This window comes from Scophthalmus maximus, chromosome 1 (assembly GCF_022379125.1).
Source record: "Scophthalmus maximus strain ysfricsl-2021 chromosome 1, ASM2237912v1, whole genome shotgun sequence".
NCBI lineage: Eukaryota > Metazoa > Chordata > Actinopteri > Pleuronectiformes > Scophthalmidae > Scophthalmus > Scophthalmus maximus.
Window position 1 is genome coordinate 29,147,546 of NC_061515.1, and position 17,455 is coordinate 29,165,000.

Here is a 17,455-nt window from a genome sequence, read left to right on the forward strand (position 1 = left end):
CAGAGAATCCAGTGTGGCCCTGCCTGCCTCTGAAATGTAACCGGTTCCTGTAAGATCGCTTTGGACAAAAGCGAAAAGGATTTTCATGTTAGGTTTAATAATTGTTTTTGTTTGCGTCAACTTTTCTCACATTGGATTTTTGTTTGAGGTGACCGGTGGGGCCAATGTCAGGAAACACTGAAGCACTTTGGATTTGTGTTCTTTCTAAATTGCAGCTTGATCACAACTTTGTGTTTAAATATATGTAGTTTTGTATAATATCCTCTGGAGTCTATGAATACTTACTCAATACTATATATTTACATATGTATAAACTTTATATAGTTAACCCTGATATAACTGCAGAGATGTCATTTATTAAACATAAACAAGCGAAACACGTGCAGCCTGCGAAGCCTAACGTCTCAGTGTGGGACGATCCGCTCGGTCAGGGCGTCGCCGCGTCCCTCTCTTCATTGAAACTACAGGCTGTCAAGACACAGACGCACAGGTTCAACACACACACACACACACACACAGCTCCGTTATCACGCGACGACCACGATTAAAAAATAATGATTTTGAAAGAAAGAAACAAAAGTGCAAACCTCTCCTCTGACGTCTCCCAGCAAAGAGATTCAAAAGACAGATAAAAGAGTAAAGAGCCGCTGCCTCTACGCTTCCAAACCAATCATCATCACCATCATCACCATCACCTTTCCTCATTGTGTAAACGCCGGTGCTATATATATATATATATATATATATATATATATATATATATATATATATATATATATATATATATATATATATATATACTGTGGGTATGTGTGTTTGTGATTCCCATTTCATGGGCCTGTATACCTTCCCTGCAACTCCTTTATTAACAGAGAGAGAGAGAGAGAGCAGAACAGAGAGTGGCAGCCATGTTGGCTCTTAATTCCTTCATTTCCTCCCCATGTCACATACAAATTAAAAATTGTATGTGTATGTACAATATTAGCCTCCCTTTTTAATTTCCTTTGATAGTCTTTAAGACTCAATCAAAAACAAACATCTCATTGATGATGCAAAATTGTGTTGTTCTACTTAACCTTCCTCAACCTGAACGTGGCCTTCTTTCCTCCCTTCTAATCATAACAGTTGAGTATATTATTAAGTATTAACATCTCCCCCTGGGGCGTTGTGCCAGCCTCTACAATCATATTTTGTTTTCGTTTTGTGGTGGATGCTTGATGCTTTAAATTGTTGGTAAATGTTTCAAATTCGGAGAGGGCCCTCAATGCGATCTGTCTCTATTTCTGCTTCATGAGTCGGGGGTTAAAACGAGCAGCTGAATCTCTGCCTCGCAGAGCATCAGTCCTTTGCTGGAAGTTGTGCTTGAAGAAACTGCATATGTGGGTTTCTATGTGTGTGTCTGTGTACGGTTGTGTAAATGAGTGAGTGCGTGTCGTAGCTACACCGCCAGGTCATCCGGGCGAGCTCGGACGCCGCTGCTCTTGCTGGCCCGACGTGGCTTCCGGATGTCCGTCGCCGCGGCACGTGGAGGCTGGTGCATCTCCGCCCTGGTGACCACGGTGAAGTCGTCGCGCGGGACCTTGCAGGGCGCTGAGGCGTCAGTGTTTTCCTCTCCCACCGTCTCCTTCGGCATGAGTGGGGAGAGCGGGGTGTTACGAGGAAGAGTGGGACACATTGAGTGATGCTGCTCTTCTGGAGGTGGCGGAGTCGTCTCCTCCTGGGGGGAGGAGGAGGAGGAGGCGGAGGCGGGAGGAGAGGGAAGAGGAGGAGGGTAGGAGGAGTTTTTCCCATTCAGATTGTGGAGCTCCAGTGCCATGTTGTTCCAGTTCTGCTCCATTGCAGTCAGCCGCCCTTGGCTTCCAACACTCACTCTGTCGCCGCCGCGGTAAAACGACGTGGGCAGGCCCTCCAACAGGAAGTCATCTGGGTGGAACGCCGTGCCATCCATCTTGAGCTCAGGAGCGGTGGCCATGCTCGGGTTCAACGACATCACTTCTGTTGGACTGTAGGCTCCTCCCTCCGCTGCTCCACCCGCCACCACGCGCACACTGGCGTACGCCGGCAAACAGTCGAGCACCGTTGGGCAGTTCTGCTCAGGAATGGTCTCCGCGTCGCCGGGCTCGTCCGCACCCAGCAGCAGGGACTCGCCGTCGGGCGCAAACTCGTTGCTGACCCCCTGCTTGACCTTCTTCCAGCCCAGGTGGTAGATCTCGAGCAGGTTGAGGACCAGAGAGACGCAGGCAACCACCAGCATGAAGATGATGAAGATGGTCTTTTCAGTGGGCCTTGGATGACAAACAGAGAGAAACAGATTGAAGTCCCAAATAGAAACAAAGATGGTGTCAGCACAAGAACAAAACTCTAAAGAGTGAATTAAACAGTGTGTTTATCCGTTGCAAATGAATACAAGACACAACGAAGCAGTAAAAACAGATCAATCCTTTGATGAATGATTAGAACATCTCCTCTCTAACCTGGAGATGAAGCAGTCCACCGTGTTGGGGCAGGGCCAGCGGCCACATTTGTAGAGCGGCCTCAGGTGGAAGCCATAGAGGAAGTACTGTCCCAGGATGAAGCCCACCTCAAACAGAGTTTTGAAGATGATGTTGAAGATGTACGTCCTTAGTAACGCCCCGCGGATCCGGATCTTCCCGTGCTCATCGCGAATTGGTGGCCTTTCCTTCTTCCCGCCGCCTCCTCCGTTGCCGACTCCATTGTGATAGAGGGGGTCGTGGTCTTCCTGGTGTCGTCTGGACTTCCGGAGCTCCTCCTCCCGCTCCCTCCTCTTCTCCTCCATGCGGACAATGTGCAGCACATGGCCCAGGTAGATCAGGGTGGGCGTGGACACAAAGATGATCTGCAGCACCCAGAAGCGGATGTGGGAGATGGGGAAGGCCTCGTCGTAGCAAACGTTCTCGCAACCGGGCTGCTGCGTGTTACAGTTGAAGTCCGACTGCTCGTCTCCCCAGACCTCCTCAGCGGCTGCGCCCAGCACCAAGATGCGGAAGATGAAGAGGACAGTCAGCCAAACCTGGGGAGGAACGACGGAGGGATTATGAGATTAAGATTGATTTTGTCGAAAAGAGCAAATTTAGCCACTCAACTCTGGACAGTCTTGCAAAACCCTGGTTTGCGTCGATGACAGCACATCTATGACCAATGTCGCTCACCTTTCCAATCACAGTGGAGTGTTCCTGGGCGTTCTCCAGCAGCCGCCCCAGAAAGCTCCAGTCTCCCATGCTTCACTCGATTTTCTAGCCTGGAGGGAGACGCGAGAGACGGTGGTGAACAACTGAACTTCTGACCTTTTGGACAATCACTCAGTTAGACGACACAGCGGATGTAAAGGAGGACTGGGACGTTACAGTAAAGGCAGGGGGAGCAGACTTACTAAAATATTGTTGTCTTGTCAGTGATAAATCCATCGACCAGAGATCAGAGGAAAAACTAAATCTGCAAAAAACAAACGCTCTTGTCAACTTTGCATAATTGTTCACATACTGACTGGAGTACTCCACTAGAGGGCACCACACAAATCTCAGACCGTATCGAACCAAGGGAATTACATCCTGCCAATAAAAAACATGGGGACACCGGAGGAGGTGAGCCCGTGGGTACCTCTGAGGAAAAGTGACCGTGGTGCCATCGTGAGACCCTTAAATCAGCGACATCATGACAATGGTGCGTATCGGCCTCTACACTGCCCCTACTGTCCATGTGCGCATTGCATCTTGTGCGTTCATTTCTGAGGACGTGCACAACCAAACAGTTAAAAAGCGAGCGTGTTAAAAACTTCAGAATGATTCTACGTGGATTCAACACAATGATCCAATTTAGTCATGTGATCTATCAATAACAATGTATTGATGATGAAGACATAGAACAATGATATATTGGCCAATAGTATAAGAAAACTTTTTTGATAACAGAAATATTCCCAATAACCAATAAGGTTTTGCTCTCGTCCATACAAATACAATTTAAAGAAGCATTTACATTGTTTTCAGATTTCAAATTTGTTAAAAATAAGGAGCTGCCTGCTTCTTACTTTATACGTGTACATTTGGATGCAGACGTGCGTGTGTGTGTTTGTGTGTGTGTGTGTGTTAGGCTGACTAGTAGACAATGGCTTGTCATCTGTGGGAAGTGAATGAGTGGATAACAGGTCGTCCCTGTTGAATGCCAGACTCATCACATCCCGGGAATGCTGAGGAGGGCAAATGTTTGCCTGGGATCAACTGATACGCACGCACATGCACATGCACACACACACACACACACACATACGCACACACACACACACACACACACACAGTTACAGTATAGCACAAATCGCTACTGAGCCACTTAACTGACAAATTAATTTATGTCTAACATTAACCCAAAGACATTTTTTCCCTCATGAAAATTCAATCATCAATTTGAAAAAATAAAAGTACTCATCCATTTACAGCCCTTAGAAAAAAGAAGAGGAAATACAGATTATGGAAAAGTACTATAGCTATACTTCAAGAGTATAACAATAATCAAATTCCATAGCAGTTTTTTGAAGTTTTGTTCTGTCTTGTCTATATTCGATACAGTTAAAGTTTCATGAAGTCAACAAACCAGCGACTGATGCTCCACATCTGACTGTGGCATGTGATCATGTACATGATGTGTTGACGTGATGAAATACCGTCTGTCACCACAGACAATAGAGAAGCTGCCAGACGGACATTGTGCCGCTGCCATGTGCTTCTGATGGATCACGGCTCTTTGTGCTGCAACAGACCAAACACTTAGCACTCGGTCCACTTGCACCGATACAGTAAAGTCGCAAAGTTCCTGATGAAGTCCATTCTGCTTTTTGTCATCCATAAATGTTATGAATCAGTGAATCAGTATATATATTAACTCATATATCGCATAACATAACCAGGCTTAAGAAATTATGCTGTGGACTCCAAATGTACAACGACGAGAATAAAAGTTCATAAAATGTCTAAAGATCAAGCTGTAAAAGTATGTAAAGTTTGAGTAATAAGCTGCATACAGATGCAGAAAAGTACAAAAAAAAGTGTGTAATGTATTGTAAATATATATATTATTAATACAATGTTAATATATGAGTATACATATATATATATATATTCACCAAGTAAAAGAACAAATGCATTTACAAGAATGTGAAAATAGTGTTACGTTACACTAGTAATGTTGTGTAACAGGAATAAAATCAGAGGGAAACATCCAAGAACACAGTCAATATATGAATATTAATAATAATATTAATTATTGTTATTATCATTCAAAATGCCTTTTATCTTTGATATTTTTACTTTCTTGTGATTTGTCTTTTTGTGAAGCACTTCGTAACGGCTGTTTTGAAAGGTGCAGTTTAAATAAAGTTATTGCTATTGTTATTATTATAATTATTATAATATTTTTTATATTTACAACTGGAAGCAATTTCGAAGTTTTCACAGGTTCAACCACGTCTTTGTCTATTTCAAACATTTTATATTCTATTTGAAATCTGGTATTTCCTATTTGCAGATGACAACTTCATCTATTTTTTGTTATATGTCATGAATCTGTTTCTGTAGCCATTTCATGTTACCAATATGAAGAAACATCAACATAATTTGAAGCAGGATTCTTTCACTAGAAATATTTTCTGAGAAATGTGCAGAACAGTTTTCATCTGTCTCCAGCATGCAAAACTGATTTAAAGTTGAATGTATATATATTTAAAATACAATATTTCTTGGGATTAATGCAGATTAGTGCATTTCTCTTCTACATTTAAAGTAGATGATATGAACATGATGACTGGTAGGAAACATTTTAAAGCCAATTGACGTTGTGTTAAGGTAAAGTTTGTTTTATGATAAAAGTCATTGCGATACAACACAACACTGCATTAATGCCGAAGAAGTTGATCAATTGAAATATCCCGAGAGGCGCTGATAATCCCGCAGGTGGAAGGATGGATGATAATCCCTCCTCCTCCTCCTCCTCCTCCTCCTCCCTCCTCAGCCTCCAGCAGCCGCGCCGCTTCCTCCTCTTACCGCTCTCCTCGGGAACTCGTCTCCCTCCCGGCGGCGCGCGTCTCCTCCTCTTCAACTTCCCTCCTCTTTCTTCTTTTCCCGTCTTTCGCTCGCTCGGGTGCGTGCGCTCCGGGCGACTGCGCGAGGAGTCGGTGAGATTAGAGGGAGAGGAGGCGGGGGGGGGGGAGTGAGGGAGGGAGAGAGACACAGAGAGAGAATGACAGAGAGAGAGAGAGAGAGAGAGAGAGAGAGAGAGAGAGAGAGAGAGACACGGGGGGGGGGGGGGGACCTGAGGATCCTGTCCCGCGAAGGCTGCGTCCCACTGTCACGCAGCGGTGTCCCCGCGTGCATGGGGCGCACGAGGGGGGGTGGGGGCACGTTTGCGCGTGCGTGTGCGCGTGGCCTGACGAGTTTAAAACAATTTGAAAACTTTTCCTCATAAATTTAGAAACAAACATTTGGACCTTAGGTGTCCCACATTACCCATCTTCCTCCTGTGTCACCATGGTTACTCATCATGAGGTGGCACCTGATGACAGGCAACCATGGTAACCACACGTTTAACTGTTGCCTGACAGAGACTTGTCTCTCTGTAGAGGACCTGTGGACTTCTCTACGCTGGTGTAGTAACTGCTCGTCACCAGCAGAGGGCACCAGAGTACACACAGTCAACTTTTGCATCGATTGTAGCAGGAAGTACGATACAATATTGTACAATTTAATCATCTCAAGGGGCAATTTGATACAGATATACTATGACAAACATCTAAAACAACAACAACAACACAATCAAAGAGCTGTTTAGCTGTGATGTGCATCAGTGAATTCTTAAAAACAACACTTTACTGTATGTTTAACTATCACATATTACACTTAACGATCAAAAACACAAGAGCTTTGTGTAGAAATACATCCTCTTCACCCCGTTTCATGGTGTTGTATATTTGCAGCCTTGAGTCTTTGAAACGTCCTTCGTCCTCTTTGTTTCTGCGAACTCAGGTCGAGACGAGTAAATTCTGGTTTGTCTTATTCTGTGTCGACTCTCTGCTGCAGGATTTCCTCTTCCTCTGACCAATGAAAAAAAACAACAACAACGTACCTGGACTTTAAGATTTCCTGCATTTTGATAACACAGATACATAATGAAGGTCAAATCTGGTCACACATGGAATACACTATCTTCTTCTATCTCCACCAAGGATTTTCGTCTATTTATTTGATTGCTTATTTGATTTGACCACCACAAGAACTTTCCTCAGGAACCTTTGCAAGAACCACTCCGCGACTAAAAGTTCCTGGCTGTAATAGTTCTTGGCCTTCGCAACAGCTGATTCAATTTTGGGAGGGATCCTGGAAGCCTCAGCCTTGGCGGAGGTGCACATCTTCATATTGAAGATATTGCCTGACCTGACTGAATAAGTGACAAATTAATCCATTGATAAATCACCTGAGTGTTTGACTGACTAATACTTCTACCTAGAGACGGCCTTGGCAACCAGATAGGCGAGCTCGGCCATGTTGAGAACCACGCAGATGGAGGAGGTGGTGGCCATGAACACGGTGAAGATGGTTTTCTCGGTGGGACGCGAGATGTAGCAGTCCACCAGGTTGGGACAAGGCCACTGGTCGCACTGCACCAGCCGAGGCATCCTGAAACCATCGTACACCACGTACAGGGCAAACCTGAAGAGACGGAGACACACACACACACACACACCGTGTCTTTAAACCAAATCAACAAGATGGTGGACTCACAGAAAACCTGGATCACACAATATTACATGAAGCCTCCCTCACACAGCACCCTGAACACCAGGCTGCAGGCGTACGTCCACCAGAGGGCGCCAGCTATTGGGAGTCTTCGCTTCTTCAGCGTTTCCAACTCTTCCTCCTGGTTTTTGCTGCTGAGAAAACTTGATCTAGCAGAAGCCTGTGACACAGGACGACAAGACGACACGTCCACAACGACATGACAAAAAATGTAACACTTTATAAACAGGAGGTTTCTGTTGCATCGGGGTGTCGGACGCTCACCTGCAGCAGCCTCTTCTTGTCCCTGTGCTTCCGGTGGCCCACATGCAACGCGACCAGGAGTGTCGGCGTGGAGACGAAGACGAGCTGGAGACACCAGAGACGAATGTGGGAGACAGGAAAGAACTGATCGTAGCAGACGTTTTCACAGCCAGGCTGAAAAAAACAGAGAGACAGATGCACAGCTACTACTTATTTACAATAACTTAGTGGGTTACGCCCCTGACTTCGGTACAGAAGGTCGAGGTTCGATTGCAGGTCATCCCATTATGGGCCCTTAGGCAAAGCCCTTTATGCTTCCTGCCTCGATGATTGTAAGTCGCTTTGGTCTTGTGAAAAATACCTACAAGACTAAGCAGCAAAGCAAGCTGATTGTAGATTGTTCCAAAGAGACGGTCCTCGTGAAATCCAACAGTATGGAAGATGAAAAGTAGTTTCATTATGTGAAACCATGAAAGATGACGTCACTGACGTACCTGCAGTGTGTTACAGGTGAAGTCCGACTGCTCGTCTCCCCAGACGCTCTCAGCAGCAACAACCAGCACCAGCACCCGGAACAGGAAGAGCGCGGAGAGCCAGACTTTACCCAGACTGGTGGAGTGATGGTTGGCTGCGACCAGCTGAGCGTAGAGAAGCGGCCAAGACATCCTGCTCCGACGGACGCGCAGGAGACCAGTGGCCTCTGGTCTTACTGAACTGACAGTTGATTGACAATTCTTGAACAATGATACAGTTTATGAATACCAAGAAAGATGAAAGCGAGGGAAACAAAAGAGAAGTGTAACAGAGGAAGAGGATGAACAGGAATGAAAGTGAGAGGAGGAGGAGGAGAGAAGGCCCAGCGCCAAACATTCATGTGAACTGATGAACCTCAAGCCCACGACTGTACAACACTGTACTACACTGTACTACACTGTACTACTACTACTAGTCTACTAGTGTAGTTTTCATTGTCAACATTTTTTACTTTTAAAACTCCCTCATCTTACTCACTATAATCATTTAAAAAATGTTTTATATTATTTGGTTTTTACTCTGATATTCCTAATGTGTGATCTTCAAACTGCTGTTGTTTCTTCGGTTGCCTTAAATTCCTTATTTTTAAACTTGTAAAGCAGCTTGTAATTGTGTCTTGAAAGGTTCTTAAATAAATAAAGTCTATCAATGTTATTATTTGTATCTCCACCACTGTTAGATAACATGATACTGATGAGACTGAAGCAGTTGGTGGTTCTAATTGAGACATCCGACTCTGATTTCTGATGCATATCAATTGATCCGTGTCCGGAACGGACTTCATAAGAAGTGAATGAGTGGAAAGGAAGAGAGAGAGAGAGAGAGAGAGAGAGAGAGAGAGAGAGAGAGAATTGTTAGAGTAGCTCCTGATCAGTCAGCTCGTAGCAGCAGAACAGAGGAGGCCAGTGTCAGAATTCACACACCGTACAAACAAACAAACACACACACACACACACACACACACACACACACACACACACACACACACACACACACTGTAATGAGTGAGCGGGAGAGAAGCATGTGACTGAATAGCAGGTCTCGGTTCTGTAGGTGGACTTGACCTGACGGATCCTGGATCATGAAAGTCTGCAGACGACGTCCTGATCATTTCTGTTAAACAAGTTTCTTTGCAAGATTCTGCTTCTTTCTGTCATAATGTACATAAAGTTATGGTTATTGTAGGAAAGTGCTCACTGTCTCCTAATCAACATTTAAAGCAAACATAGTTCAATCTTCAGCAATTTCATCTCTTTATGACTTAAAATATTCCACTCCGAAGCAGTAGGGGGCAGTAAAGCATAGCTGGGGAGAGAAAAATATACCGGAAACGGAACCTGTGTCTATTCCGGTGTGGTCGGTCGCTGTTTGCTGCAGCTGCGCTTTAAAACATCGGAACCAGGTTCTGGAGTCACAACGTCCGTGCATCAACACACCGGTGAAATAAACAGCAATGGCCCTCGAGTCGCGGATCACGCAGGAGGAAATCAAGAAGGAGCCGGAGAAGCCCATCGACCGGGAGAAGGTGAGCGCGCGGGGTTAGCTCGTTCGACTGGTTAGCTTCTGAGCTAACGCGCTGTGTTAGCCCGCAGTGCTAATCATAAAACTCCGTTCGTCGTCAAACAACAGTTAACGTCGGTTGTTTGTTTGTTACGAGTTAAATATGAACTTGTGTTTGGGACTTTGATAATAATAATAATACAAATAAATAAATAAACTAATTTCCAGGTTTTTAAAACGTTGAATGAAAATCAACTGGTCGAATCAGTTTAATATAATTTTATGTTGTTCTTTTTGCTAATATCGTGACTATCAGATTCAACACCCAAGAATAATAATAATTATAATAATAATAGTGTATTGGCAAGTAAAATATGTCAACTTATAGTTCAAATTCACCCACAGATGTATAGAGAAGTGATGCTCCTGTACGGAAGCCGAGAATTTGAAAAAACTTTATTGATCCACGAGAGAAATTGGGTGTAGGTACAGTTTCTCCAACCAAGAAAAGAAGTGTATACAGACCTAGATTTAAAGTAAAGAGTAGAATGTAAGAATAATTAAGATTATTCTACAAAATGTAATATTTATTTTTAGATATACACACTAAAATACTTCGTATACAGCTAAGTTATTGCAAATAAACAGGTAAATTATGGAATGACTAGTGACCCAGAGGCTACAGCCACACAACCATGTTATCATTTTAAAATGGGGTCTCCATATCAGTTTTAATCACTCTCCATACCAAACATCTGAAAATGTATATATATATATGATGTGTGAATAGGAAGTAGATTGTCTACTCTACAGTTGGTTGCCTAGTTACAGAAAATACTAGATAAGAGCAGGGATTTTCTTTCTTGGAGCGACGACGAGTAGGAACTGTTACTGACAGGAAGTATAGTAGCTTTTTTGCATCTTTATTAGTTAAAGTGCTACAAAATCAGATATTCAAACAAATTCATTGTTATTTTAAAACATGTTTTATTCATTTTTCAAAACTACCTTTGTGTTTGATGTTTTTCCAGACCTGCCCTCTCCTGCTGCGAGTCTTCACCACCAACAGTGGGCGACATCACAGACCAGATGAGTTTGCTCGTGGCAACGTTCCCTCTAGCGAGCTTCAGATATACACATGGTGAGGCCGCGAGTGCGTCGCTCCTTTTACACTTGTATGTGTGGACCGGAGGTTTTTCAGTTGAATCTGATTCTGATTCTGTGCCTCAGGATGGATGCTACTCTGAAGGAGCTGACCAGCCTGGTGAAGGAAGTGTATCCAGAGGCCAGGAAAAAGGGAACTCACTTCAGCTTCGCCATCGTGTTCCCCGATCCCAGAGGGAAAGCATACAGGTTGGTGTCGCACTGCAAAGTCACATTGATGTTGAATGTTTGTGCGCTGTTTATTAAAACATGTCTCCTCTGTTAGGTTGAAAGACATCGGCAGCACTGTATCCGGCAGGAAGGGAGCAGATGACTCCATGACGTTGCAGTCTCAGCGCTTCCAGATCGGAGACTATCTGGACATCGCTATCACACCGCCGAACAGAGCCCCACCCCTCAACACACGCATGAGGCCTTTCTGAACACGCATACAGACAAACACATGTAAACACAAAGCAATGCCCTCAACTCTGTTTTTGTTTTCTCTTTTGCATCATCTTGGATAGTTTTATGCCTCATTTTGTAAAATGTGACGTGTAATAAAGTTGACATTTTTTTCCAAAGTCTGTGGCTCTCTTGTGTCTGTGACACACTGAAGGAACCGGATCTAACTTGTCTGATGGTTATGGTTTCATCTGATGTTTCAAATTAGTCAAATCTTGTACCTACAGTCCGGCCAATACAATTTCAACTTTGCAATACAACATTAAATAATACAGACAGAGCTTGAGAACACAAATAAACAAAAATATACGTAAAAATTGGTCATAAGGGTACATTTAAAAAAAATACTGTTAAATCTATGAATACATGTTTTGTGTGATGTTTTACAAAGAAGCTCTGGAGATACATGTTATTTGATATTATTTGCCTTTTTTATTTTTTAACATGTTCTCTATAATTAAACATCCTGACCAGTTGGTGGCGGTAATGCGCCGTTACGTTGTTTGCCAACGGCCAATAATACCCCCAAGAAGAGGAAGCGCATGCGCAGTAGCGCGCTGACAGCTAGCAGGAAAGGGAAACAGCCAGTGTTGCTAGCTGTTAGCCGTTAGCTCGCAGCGACACAAACCGGCGGTTCTCGGTGAGAAAGAGTCGCTGAAATGTTCCGGAGGAAGCTGACGGCTCTGGACTATCACAACCCGGGCGGGTTCGACTGCTCCGGTGAGAAAAACACTCGTCCGGCCGACGAGGAAACGTGTCGGTGACAGTAACGTGGAGCCGGTGAACGTGTCCGCACGTAGTGGCGACATGTTTCACTCTGCGTATTTATTTATTTTTAGCGACAAACGTGTATTTGTTGAATACACGAGGTGAATAAACAAACTACTTCCTGTACATCATTTAAACTCAGTATTGCTTATCATTAAAGCTGTGTTCACCATTTTTATCCAACAAATGAATAATATTAAACGTTTTGTCTTGAAATGAGCTCATAGTTAATTAGAATACGAAATTATTAATCATCTTAATTGTCTCTCAGCTGTGCTGTAGGTGTTAATGTGCCACCAGGGGCGTTTCAAGGGACTCTGGGGCCGCAGGCGAAAGTCCCCTGGGTCTCACAGGCTCCACCTGACAGGGGCCCCTGTTTAATGCAATCAGCTGTTCCTGGGGGCCCTCACAGCTCCGGGCCCCCTGCAATTAATTGCCTGCTTTGCCTCCTACTGATGGATGACTCCGCCTCGTTGTTCCCTGTCTCTCTCTTCCCTCTGGGCTCAGATGAGACTCAGTTCAGGAACTGCGTCGTTTGGCTCGAGGACCAGAAGATCCGACACTACAAGATCGAGGACCGTGGCAACCTGAGGAACATCCCCAGCTCGGACTGGCCCCAAGCCTATGAGAAGGTGACTCCTGTCTGAATGCAGACATAGACTGTATTTTAAATATGAAACTTGTGTTGTGTTTATTGAGTCTTTATTGTGACTGTTTTGTGTTGGTTCAGTACCTGCAGGACCTGAACTGTCCATTCGGAGTCCAGGAGCGACAGGAGGCATTGGACTGGCTCCTGGGCCTGGCTGTGCGATATGAGTATGGAGACAACGGTGAGGAAACAAGACACAAACTATGTCACTTTGACATATTCGTATAATAAGACAAGTCGTATAAAATCTGATAAGTAACAAGTTATGCTCAACAATGCATTTAAAAAAATATGAAAATGTAAATACATGTTTCTAAATGGCAATATATAACATCAAGCAATGTACGTCTATAAATAAAAATCAGGCATAATCATTAGCATTTTCTTTTTAGCTTTACAACAACTCAAAACAGTAAATGTGCTCAAATAATCAAATAGTGCAAATATAACTTATAAAAGGTCAAGAATCAAACTAAATATTTACCATTTACTAAAAAACAGGTAGGGTCCATGGAGTGAGGTTCCTGTTTCTGTCCACTAGATGGCAGCAGTGACAGATCATGTGTCCACAAACGATCTCTTCTGCTTCTCCGCTCCGTTACACCTCGACAAGATTCATTAGCGTTACACTCTTTCCTGCTCCAGTCGATCCTGAAGTCATCACACAGAACCTGATCTCACATTTAAAATATTTTGAGGACGAGTTCACTGACTCTCGTGGATGTAATGTCTGTTTTTATCATCTTAACTGTGACGCAACACAAATATGAGATGATAAACAGGTCAAACTTCTGCTCCAGACGAATATATGTATGTATTATATACGTGTGTACCACAGTGTTGTAATACTGCTGGTGGCCAGTAAGTGGAGACTTTATAAAAGGTAAAAGTCTGTTTCCTGGTGACTCTGGCTCGCCAGTGTTCAGACAGAAGATATAAATATTATGGTTATGAATAACTGGTGTCATGTGATATGTGTCTCATGTCTTGTCTCGTACTCAGTGGACAAGTATAAGAACTGTCAGCCGCTGGCAGCCTCCAGTAACAGTGACAAAGCTGTCGACCCTCTGGTGAACCTGGACAGTAAGAACATTCCTTTTCATCCTCACCTTCTTCCTCTTTTCCTTTTACACGTCTTCACTACTTTCGTCTTTTCTTTCTTCTTCTTCCAGGTAATTCACCAGATTTCAAAGCGGGCGTGACGGCTCTGTCCAACATCCTCAAGGTTCAACGACACGACGACTACCTGGTGATGCTCAAGGTGAGAGAACATGCAGCGCTGATTTCTATTTACGTTGTTGGCCGATATGAGCCACGTCAAGACTTCACAAATGTAATTTTCTTTTCAGGCGATTCGGATTCTGATCCAAGAGAGACTTTCTCCAGAGGCCATCACTAAAGCCAGTCAGAGCAGAGAGGTAAAGCTGACATGATATTTAGACCTTTATACTTTTGGAACATTTTTTATTTTTAATGAGGAAAAAAAAACTGTCCCGGTCTCAATCACGTAGATTTATCCTCTTGCTTCCAGGGCGTTCCGGTGACTTTAGATAAACACACCCTGGGTTTCGACACTGGAGGTGAGTTCTCATTTTGTTTCTCAACTTCATGAAAAAGGTACAAAAATTGACTATTGAGAGTTTTGACATGAGGTGGCTTGGACGTCCAGATGTGGAGTAGTTTACTTAGCATGCTTACTTAAGTATCTTTGTATACCTTCCTGTACTTCTCCGACTCAGCCCTCTAGTAAAATTCCCAGAGAATGTCTGATTGCGTCCATGTGAGAACACAGAAGGAAAATCTCTGGAAAATTCACAGCGAGCGATGTGTTGATGAATTATCGCCATGTCCTGACTCCTGCTGCTCCACAAAGAAATGTTCCTCTTGACACGGGACTATCTCCTGCTTAGTTTGACACGTGTGAAGCCAAATGTTTTCCAGAGTTCAAGTCTGAAAACAGCTTTAGAATCATTGTTGTCGTTGCTCTCCCACAGCTGGAGACGTCCCCAAGTGTGTTGGTGGTGTTTGACACTCGTGTATCTAACTTTTGAATTCCTTCTCTGGCCTCAGACGCGACGCTGAACGAAGCGGCTCAGATCCTGCGCCTGCTGCACATCGAGGAGCTGAGGGAGCTGCAGACCAAGATCAACGAGGCCATCGTGGCCGTGCAGGCGGTGATCGCCGACCCCAAGACTGACCACCGGCTGGGCAAGGTGGGCAGATGAAAGCGAGGAGGATGAGGGATCGAACCACCGGAATTTTTGCATTTAATTTTGAGGAGAAAAATCTATTTTTTATTTTTTTTTGTTTGAGGTGGACAGAAATGAATTTTTTTTTTCTCTGTTGTTTACGCGACTTGGGACGGATCGATTTGGGAATTTGCTCTTCAGACAAACTGACTCCAAAAGTCCTCGTATCCTACAACACGTCCAATCTTTAGTTTCTTTAGAGACTTGAGCTCCAACCTTCTGATAATCTGCCGCGACCACCTCGTCGGTATAAACCTCAGAAGCTCCAGAAATATCTAAAAACATGGATAATGGAAGAAGACGATTATGAATATGATTTACGCTGAAGCTATAAAAGCAGCTGAACAGAGTCCGACTCCTGTGCTTCCTGTTTCTTCTGATGTAAAACAAACAAATCTGTCAAGTAACCACATCACATTTTATTGTTATAAATATCACATCTTATAAAAAGATAGATTTCAAAATGTAGTAGAAGTAAAATATATATATATATATATTTTTTTTTTAAACTGTGAAATACAGTTGTGACAGGTTTCGTCGTCGTGGCTATGATCAGACCAGGGCACGCAGGTAAACGGATTATCAAGGATAATCAGATTATAGATTAACATATGTTGATTCCATTTCCAATCAGGTAATCAATAATGAGAGATGATATTTGGTATTTTGGGTTAATGCACTGAAGCTGTTTTCAGACGTGAACATACATTATTTCATGAAAATGTCTGAAAGCAGCTCTTCATTTTCTTTCTGAGAGTTAATGAGATCGATACCATCCTCATATCGTACCGTAAATATGATTCTAGAGCTGGTAAACAACGTTCAATCCAGCTCTTGACAAGAAATCTGGATTATTTTAGTTTTAGTGTTCGACCTGAAAGTGTCCAGCTGCCCAGAAAGACGATCAGAAGCTCAGTTTCACAGCAGAAAACCAACAACTCGTACATTTAAAAAATCTGATTTCTTTGTAGTGTAGCTTTTATCGAGTAACAAAAAACAAACAAAAAAAACTCACATTAGAAAAATACAGTAGAAATAAAAAAAAATGAGGTATGAAACAAATTTACAAAACACTTATTTTTTGGGGGGTTACATCTTTAAGGTGGGCTAACAGGGTCAGGGTGAGGAGACGGGTCAGAAAGTCAAGTGGTTCCTCGGAGGGAACCTGGAGAGGAATCGTGTTCTGGTCGTCGCCGCCGCCTCTGTTCAGGAATCATCCCCGGGGGGTTTTAGCACCAAAAGACTCGGCGGGCTGCCGGTCTGTCGTTAGTGGGTCCCTGGGAAACGGGGAATCACAAAGTCAGACTCGTTTTTTTATCGCACGATCACGTGGAAGTAAAAACTTCCGTGAGAACGTGTAGAAGTCCAGGTGGATACGAGTAGTAATCCTCTTCCTGTGTGAAGGGATGAAAGCTTCACCGCTGCCGAGGCCTAATGACAGAACACACACACACACACTCCGTGCTGAGTGGAGCCTCTTTAAGTGCATGGCTTTGACTCAACTCCGTCGTGTGTGTGTGTGTGTGTGTGTGTGTGTGTGTGTGTGTGTGTGTGTGTGTGTGTGTGTGTGTGTGTGTGTGTGTGTGTGTGTGTGTGTGTGTGTGTGTGTGTGTGTGTGTGTGTGTGTGTGTGTGTGTGTGTGTGTGTGTGTGTGTGTGTGTGTGTGTGTGTGTGTGTGTGTGTGCGCGCGTGCGCGTGCTGAACAATAACAGCTTTTAAGCCTCTTACAACCAGGTCGCAAACCCCTAACAAGTGTGTTTCACATCTGTCATCATGGCCACAATTACACCGCACGTCCTCGTCTTTGAAGCCGGCGGCCGTTCTTTCGTCTGCGGCTTTGCAACAAGAGGACGCAACACCGGTGACAGTCGTCGTCGTCGTGACTATTTGAATTGAATTGTGTTCACTCTCTCGTGACGAGATGTTACACTGCACACAGAGGTGCCACTTTGAGGATTATCCTGCGTTTAGGGAACCACTTTGTACTCTGGGCTTTGAAACGACGTCTGCACATCAAACATGATGCAGAGCAACACAGACACAAGCACACGCACACGCACACAGGTCAAGCGGCTCAGCTGTGTGATCACTGCTCTTTGGTC

General features: G+C 43.9%; 5 protein-coding genes across 11 annotated transcripts in view; 2 read left to right on the top strand and 3 right to left on the bottom strand.

Moving 5' to 3' along the window:
* Positions 1-816: 816 nt before the first annotated feature.
* On the bottom strand, positions 817-3,443 carry LOC118307805 (gap junction alpha-3 protein-like). Its single transcript, XM_035629925.2, has 4 exons — positions 3,392-3,443; positions 3,171-3,259; positions 2,475-3,031; positions 817-2,285 (listed from the first exon to the last, which is right to left on the bottom strand). The coding sequence occupies exons 2-4, from the start codon at positions 3,237-3,239 to the stop codon at positions 1,439-1,441; spliced, it is 1,473 nt and encodes a 490-aa protein (XP_035485818.2). The 5' UTR covers positions 3,240-3,259; positions 3,392-3,443; the 3' UTR covers positions 817-1,438.
* A 3,289-nt stretch (positions 3,444-6,732) lies between these two features.
* LOC118307663 (gap junction beta-6 protein-like) lies at positions 6,733-9,784 on the bottom strand. Of its 2 annotated transcripts, none has more exons than XM_035629917.2 (5): positions 8,540-9,784; positions 8,067-8,219; positions 7,814-7,962; positions 7,509-7,715; positions 6,733-7,099 (listed from the first exon to the last, which is right to left on the bottom strand). In XM_035629917.2, the coding sequence occupies exons 1-5, from the start codon at positions 8,708-8,710 to the stop codon at positions 6,961-6,963; spliced, it is 819 nt and encodes a 272-aa protein (XP_035485810.2). In that variant the 5' UTR covers positions 8,711-9,784; the 3' UTR covers positions 6,733-6,960. The 2 variants fall into 2 exon arrangements, with proteins under 2 accessions (XP_035485810.2, XP_035485813.2); XM_035629920.2 differs by having other exon boundaries at positions 6,968-7,099; positions 7,480-7,715.
* Positions 9,785-9,902: 118 nt separating this feature from the next.
* sap18 (Sin3A-associated protein) lies at positions 9,903-11,806 on the top strand. The gene is made up of 4 exons (XM_035629924.2): positions 9,903-10,104; positions 11,111-11,220; positions 11,310-11,432; positions 11,509-11,806. Exons 1-4 carry the CDS (start codon positions 10,033-10,035, stop codon positions 11,663-11,665), a joined length of 462 nt encoding a protein of 153 aa, XP_035485817.1. The 5' UTR covers positions 9,903-10,032; the 3' UTR covers positions 11,666-11,806.
* A 429-nt stretch (positions 11,807-12,235) lies between these two features.
* On the top strand, positions 12,236-15,702 carry rtraf (RNA transcription, translation and transport factor). The gene is made up of 8 exons (XM_035629921.2): positions 12,236-12,407; positions 12,963-13,087; positions 13,186-13,285; positions 14,107-14,187; positions 14,277-14,365; positions 14,454-14,522; positions 14,636-14,684; positions 15,175-15,702. The coding sequence occupies exons 1-8, from the start codon at positions 12,347-12,349 to the stop codon at positions 15,327-15,329; spliced, it is 729 nt and encodes a 242-aa protein (XP_035485814.1). The 5' UTR covers positions 12,236-12,346; the 3' UTR covers positions 15,330-15,702.
* Positions 15,703-15,752: 50 nt separating this feature from the next.
* nid2a (nidogen 2a (osteonidogen)) overlaps positions 15,753-17,455 on the bottom strand; it is a 31,499-nt gene continuing 29,796 nt past the window's right edge. For all 6 annotated transcript variants that reach the window (XM_047333102.1, XM_047333099.1, XM_047333103.1 and 3 more), the window contains one exon: positions 15,753-16,630. In XM_047333102.1, the coding sequence (XP_047189058.1) occupies positions 16,620-16,630 (11 nt within the window). In that variant the 3' untranslated portion in view covers positions 15,753-16,619. The remainder of the gene's footprint in view (positions 16,631-17,455) is intronic.

Bases quoted from the DNA above. Each gene is read 5' to 3' on its own strand.
- LOC118307805 (XM_035629925.2), bottom strand. From the start codon at position 3,239: ATGGGAGACTGGAGCTTTCTGGGGCGGCTGCTGGAGAACGCCCAGGAA. The intron at 3,032-3,170 runs GTGAGCGACATT...GTTCCTCCCCAG, and splicing joins ACTCCACTGTGATTGGAAAG to GTTTGGCTGACTGTCCTCTT. The intron at 2,286-2,474 runs GTTAGAGAGGAG...TTGTCATCCAAG, and splicing joins GTGGACTGCTTCATCTCCAG to GCCCACTGAAAAGACCATCT.
- LOC118307663 (XM_035629917.2), bottom strand. From the start codon at position 8,710: ATGTCTTGGCCGCTTCTCTACGCTCAGCTGGTCGCAGCCAACCATCAC. The intron at 7,716-7,813 runs GTAATATTGTGT...CCGTCTCTTCAG, and splicing joins CTGTGTGAGGGAGGCTTCAT to GTTTGCCCTGTACGTGGTGT. The intron at 7,100-7,508 runs GTAGAAGTATTA...TTCATTGGTCAG, and splicing joins GTTGCCAAGGCCGTCTCTAG to AGGAAGAGGAAATCCTGCAG.
- sap18 (XM_035629924.2), top strand. From the start codon at position 10,033: ATGGCCCTCGAGTCGCGGATCACGCAGGAGGAAATCAAGAAGGAGCCG. The intron at 10,105-11,110 runs GTGAGCGCGCGG...ATGTTTTTCCAG, and splicing joins AGCCCATCGACCGGGAGAAG to ACCTGCCCTCTCCTGCTGCG. The intron at 11,221-11,309 runs GTGAGGCCGCGA...TCTGTGCCTCAG, and splicing joins GAGCTTCAGATATACACATG to GATGGATGCTACTCTGAAGG.
- rtraf (XM_035629921.2), top strand. From the start codon at position 12,347: ATGTTCCGGAGGAAGCTGACGGCTCTGGACTATCACAACCCGGGCGGG. The intron at 14,366-14,453 runs GTGAGAGAACAT...TTTTCTTTTCAG, and splicing joins ACTACCTGGTGATGCTCAAG to GCGATTCGGATTCTGATCCA. The intron at 14,523-14,635 runs GTAAAGCTGACA...TCTTGCTTCCAG, and splicing joins AAGCCAGTCAGAGCAGAGAG to GGCGTTCCGGTGACTTTAGA.